General features: G+C 50.3%; 1 protein-coding gene across 1 annotated transcript in view; it reads left to right on the forward strand.

The window, feature by feature from the left end:
• Positions 1-2,575: 2,575 nt before the first annotated feature.
• Positions 2,576-5,764, forward strand: part of FAM208B (family with sequence similarity 208, member B) — a gene marked incomplete at its 5' end in the record, with an annotated part of 24,617 nt that continues 21,428 nt past the window's right edge. The window contains 5 exons of the mRNA XM_010020295.1: positions 2,576-2,713; positions 2,814-2,938; positions 3,034-3,053; positions 3,158-3,257; positions 4,182-4,282. Coding sequence (XP_010018597.1) covers positions 2,576-2,713; positions 2,814-2,938; positions 3,034-3,053; positions 3,158-3,257; positions 4,182-4,282 — 484 coding nt within the window. The remainder of the gene's footprint in view (positions 2,714-2,813; positions 2,939-3,033; positions 3,054-3,157; positions 3,258-4,181; positions 4,283-5,764) is intronic.

The following is a 5,764-nucleotide window of genomic DNA, read 5'->3' on the forward strand; positions in this document are numbered from 1 at the left end:
ACAGGGAAGAGCTTCTGCCCAAGAGCTCATCTCAGTCTCCCCTCTGGCAGGTTCAAGCCATTCCCCTTGGCCTGTCCCTCCATCCCTTGTCCAAAGCCCCTCTCCAGGTCTCCTGGAGCCCCTTTAGGCCCTGGAGCTGCTCTAAGGTGTCCCCTTCAGGAGCCTTCTCTTTTCCAGCTGACCCAGCCCAGCTCTCTCAGCCTTTGGCTGTTTGAAATTTAGCATAGTCTGTGACTGAGCTCCTTGCACAGACCCTGGGAAAGGAGGAGCTCTCCAGAGGACCACATTTAATATAGGCATCTCAAATGCTTGGACTAAGTTGCTTTCTGGATGTCCCTGTCTCTGTTGTTCAGAGGAGAAGCCTTGTGGGCTTGTCTAAGCTAGACACTTGCCTTCTAGGAGGCAGGAGTTAGGTGTGATGAGTGCCCCATGTTGCTTATAATGGACTGACAACAGTTTGAGTGGTTTGCTTTTAGTTCTCGCCCATAATGAGTTCAAACAGCTCCTGTTGTCACTCTTTGGTCAATATATATTTGGATTTGGCACACTTTGAATCTGCTTTTTTCCCAGATTTCTCTAAGCTTTTGCTTCCATGGAGGGTTTTGTAAGAACACTTGATAAAAACAAGCATTTAGTAGCTGAAACAAGACATTTTCTTCCTGTTAGTTCTTCCTGTGGACATTGGGTTTAGTTTTCCTGCTGCCACAAGTGTTCTGGGGCTGTAATGATCTGTACTTGACTTGCAACGTGTCTTTGCCCCTTGCATGTGTTCTGTCAACTGTTGTGCTTTCAGTAACTGTGTCCCTTGTGTTTGAAAATAGATGGTAAAAGAGGCTGTTTCTTCTTTTGAAGGCAAAAGAAGTGTGTCAGACAGGCCTGCGTGTGAACAGCAGCTCCATTTCCATGCTTGGTGACCCAGCCAAAGGTAAGATTTCCCTGCACAGGACCAATGTTCACTCTTCTGGGGCTATTGAGGCCTTTAAAACCAAAATGAAAAGCCCAGATAAACTCCTGGTCCTGCCTTGTATTTACTGCAAAGACCCAGGGAATATCCTGTGTTTCTTGCTCATCCTGCAAGCCTCTGCAGGCCAAGACACCTACTCATTGAAAAGACAATGGCAAGATTGCAAAACCAGGCAGGAACTGGTTATTTACCTGATGTATAGTTTATTCGTGATGGGCTGGGATGAATATTATGGTGTGTTTCTTTGTAGCTTCCATTTCCCCCCACGACTTCTCATCTTGTTTATAAGTATAAAGCAGGAGTGAAAAGCCAACACACTACCCCAGTCAATCCACATATGAGCATAGGGAAGGGATGGGAATAAGCCATGTCTTGGGTTTGAAGGTTCTTGTTGGCATCTGGGATGCTGAAGGCCATAAAGAGCCAAGGAAGGAGCCCAGGAAAGTCTGTGCCATGCCATGGGACTCCTCTTGTGCCTTTGTAGTGTGTGTTCCTCATGTCTAAACATCCATGTTGCCTCTGCATGACTTCAAGTTGAGTAGATTATCTGCCCCACTTTCAGTCAGACCTGGAAGCCCTTCTCTAGACCTTCCTATAACAGACAAGCCCTCACCTGGTGTGTTTTCATGTAATGTGGGCAAAACTGATGTTAGCTGGGCTACTTCTCCCAGGAGAAACCCAAGTTAACTCCTTTCCTAGAGCTGACCCTGAAACATACAGTACTGCTCCATACCAAAGAGGAAGAGTCACAGTGTCACCCTTATAGGAGCAAGTGCTTCTCTGATTTGCAGCACTGGCTCCTCAGAGACTCCCATTTCTGCCAGGAGAGTCCTTTTTACAGGGGTTTTTGGGCCATCAGCTTTCCTCAGCACATGAGTTACATGATCTTGCATTGCTTTGTCTTCTCAGGGGTTTATATTTCCAAGTATGCAGACTGTCTCCATCCGAGACCCTGGTACCATGGGAAATCAGGCTATATTGTCATTTGTAAGCTGATTAAGGTAAGCAAAAGTCTTTCTTTATGTGTGGAATGATTTTCAGATGCCACTATACACTGCAAGCAGTTTTTAAGGGGCCAATGACTGTGGTGGGTTGTAACATCAGCTCTATTGAGAGCTTGTTGGGATGTGTCAGGCTGGAAAGCAAGAGATCCAGCTGGGTTTGACTGGCCTGCAGGGCAGCAAAGGACCTTCCAGATTCCACTGCTGAGATCAGAAATTCCCCAAAGGATCATCTTTTTCCCTGGATTCTGATGCATTTTGGGGGTTTAGGGAAGACCCATGAGGTGGCTCAGATCACAGCCCCATTTTGTTCCTCCATGGGGCTGATGTATGGCCCCTTTCTCCTCTCCCTACTGGCTCCTGCTCTCTATAGAGAGCACCAAAACCACACTGCTTCCATTTGCTCTCCTGAGCAGTGCAGGTTTGTCTGCCATGCCAGACTTGGCCAAGTCAGGCCCTTAGGTTTGAAGGACATCAGCATACAGTGGTGGGGAGTGTGGGGCTGGCAGCAGCAGTCTTTGGGAAAAAGGAGGGTTTAGGAGTCTTTTAAAGAAGTTTCTGTGAATAACTATGTGTATTCCTCTTTTTCTGGGTAAATTCTCTGGCACAGGGGAAGGTGAAGGTGATCTCTGAGAATTACACAACCAGCTATACCTGCCCATCTCCTGGCTATGACTGCCACGTTGCCATGAGCAGAAGCAACCTACCATCAAAGACCAGTTGCTGCCAGGCCTTTGAGCAGAGCCAGGTATGAGTTTGCAACAGGACTGTGCAGACAGCTGCAGGGGGACACAGTGTTGTCCCTCCTCACCTTGTTCTTCTCATCCGTGTTTCCCTTCTCACCCCAGTACTACGTGTATGAAGTGTCTGGTGGCAGCACTGCAGAGCGGCCCAGGCAGATCTGCCCCTACATCATCATTGCCTGCCAGTACAGGGAGCCAAAGGAAATGCCTGTCTTGGCCATAGAGAGCCTGTAAGCAACGTGTTCCAAAGCACCCAGTTGTTTTTGTGGGCTGGTTTTTCCTTTACCCATTGCTAAATGTTCTTCTTTTTCTCCTTTTTCTCTAGACCTGAGCTTAACCACGAAGGTAGGAGCATCTGGGGGTTGGCTTTGATTTGTAAATGTACCTTTCCCTGTTTGTCCTCCTCTCCTGTCCTGCTTTCTCTGAGCCCTTCTCCCTTCTCCTTGTAGCATTGTACTGCCCATGGAGGGGGCAGCTCTCCATCCAGGGCCAGTTTCTGTGCAGCATCGCCCTGAGGACCTCACACAGCTCGACGATCCCAGCCCAGCTGTAAGTTGCCCTTTCTCTTCTTTCTGTGCAATTTGTAGTGTGCAGCATTACACCTTTGGGTGTTTGCACCAGTAAAAACCAGCTTTGTCTCTCCTGCCCCATCCCGTCATAGATCAGCACCTTCGTGGAGCTGTCCCAGTGTTGTTGGGGCAATCAGTGTCAGAAAAGTGGTGTTGGACAGTGTCACAACAACAGCTGGATGAGGACATGAGATCAGGCCCTAAACTGCATCTGGAAACAGCTGTATTTTGTAATTTCTTTCTGTTAACTGCTTTGGGATGTTTATTCCAAATCAGTTATTCCTGCTTGGGATTTTTCTCCCTGTGAGAAGTGAGCTTCCCGATGGTGGATGTACAATCAGCCAGATGTGTTTACAGATCAGCATGACAGCAAATAGCATTGAATCACAGAGTCACAGTCTCGTTTGGGTTGGAAGGGACCTTAAAGCTCCTCCAGCTCCACGCCCTGCCCCGGGCAGGGACACCTTCCACTAGAGCAGGTTGCTCCAAGCCCCTGTGTCCAACCTGGCCTTGAACACTGCCAGGGATGGGGCAGCCACAGCTTCTCTGGGCACCCTGTGCCAGCGCCTCAGCACCCTCACAGGGAAGAGCTTCTGCCTAAGAGCTCATCTCAATCTCCCCTCTGGCAGGTTCAAGCCATTCCCCTTGTCCTATCACCTATTGAGGTAACCAGCAGCTTACAATCTTCAGTAGTCAGAAGCTAACCAGCAGCAATTTGAAACTGCCAGTGATGGCCAGAAACACAGCCACCAGTATCAGTGTTCGGAGGTGTTTACAGACACCTTCTTCAGAGTTGCTTTCTCTGGTTTCACAGTGACAGGGCAACCAGGACTGTATTTCCTGTGCTTAATCCCAAGACCCTTTTCTGCTTTCAATCTCACTATCTGCTGCTTTCTCACCACAGACCTCCCAACCTGGACATTAAGCATGTTGTGGGTTTGTCTGAATTAAAGAGAAAGCTACCAGAGGCTGCATTTGAGAAAAGAAATTACACTGGGAATGAAGGTGAGTGCAAAACCTGCCAGCACAGTGAGTAACCTGCTTGTCCTGTGCCATAGGAATTGCCATGAGGGGTCAGAGCATAGGTCCACGTAGTGCTGGGTCCTGTCTGGAAGGGTGGAGCAAGGAGAAATGCCAAGCCAGCACAGGAGTGTTTTCCTGTCCACACTTCACGTGGTCTCCTGGTGTGATAGAATCCTCTTCCCGAAGCAGCCCTTTCATCCTGGGGCACAACAGGATGGGAGACCCTGTTTTCAGACCTGAGCTCCCATCCTGCAAGATACGGAACAGGGTGTAACTGAGAGCAAATGCAGGGAGACAAATTCACCACCTTATGAGGTGAGGGACACTCCACTTCTTGTGGTCTGACCCAATATCTCCTGCATCTGGGTGGATGGGGGTAGCTGCCAGCCAAAGCCAAAGGGACACAAGAGGGATGTGGACCTCCTTGAGTGAGTCCAGAGGAGGCCCCGGAGCTGCTGCGAGGGCTGGAGCAGCTCTGCTCTGGAGCCAGGCTGAGAGAGCTGGGCTGGGGCAGCTGGAGAAGAGAAGGCTCCTGAAGGGGACACCTTAGAGCAGCTCCAGTGCCTAAAGGGGCTGCAGGAAACCTGGAGAGGGGCTTTGGACAAGAGATGGAGGGACAGGACAAGGGGAATGGCTTGAACCTGCCAGAGGGGAGATTGAGATGAGCTCTTGGGCAGAAGCTCTTCCCTGTGAGGGTGCTGAGGCGCTGGCACAGGGTGCCCAGAGAAGCTGTGGCTGCCCCATCCCTGGCAGTGTTCAAGGCCAGGTTGGACACAGGGGCTTGGAGCAACCTGCTCTAGTGGAAGGTGTCCCTGCCCGGGGCAGGGGTTGGGACTGGATGAGCTTTAACCAGACCAGTCTGGGGTTCTATGAAAAGATGTTGCTGCCTCCAGTAGCTTTGAGTCATGGGTAACCTTGTCACTTCAAGGGGGCTGACAGTGACGGTGAATGGCAGCATGAGAGGGCAGAGGACTCCAGAAACCTTGGGGAGAGGCAGGGAAGGCTCAGTAATCAGCAAATAAAAGCACAGATTTGGGGAAGGAAGAGAAGGGCTTTAGTGTCCTCTTAGTGGTGCTGAGAGACCATTATTGCCCATAGTCAAACAGTGGCTCTCCTGGTCAGTGCAGGGTGGGGAGGAGGTGACATGTCTTATTACACTTTGGGAGTCATACTTCATTCTTAGAATCACAGACTCATGGAATCAACTGATTTGGAAAAGACCTTTAAGCTCATCCAGCCCAACCATTCCCAGCCCTGCCAAGGCCACCACTGCCCCCTGGCACTGAGGCCTTGGCTCCACGGGCTGTGAACACTTGCAGGGACGGTGACTCCAGCCCTGCCCTGGGCAGCCTGTTCCAATGCCTGAGCACCCTCTGGGCAAGGAATTGTTCCTCAGCTCCAGCTAAACCTGCCCTGGGGCAGCTTGAGGCCGGTTCCTCTTGTCCCATCCCTTGTTCCTTGGGA

The sequence above is a fragment of the Nestor notabilis genome, unplaced genomic scaffold, assembly GCF_000696875.1.
Source record: "Nestor notabilis isolate BGI_N333 unplaced genomic scaffold, ASM69687v1 scaffold24498, whole genome shotgun sequence".
NCBI classification, from domain to species: Eukaryota; Metazoa; Chordata; class Aves; order Psittaciformes; family Psittacidae; genus Nestor; species Nestor notabilis.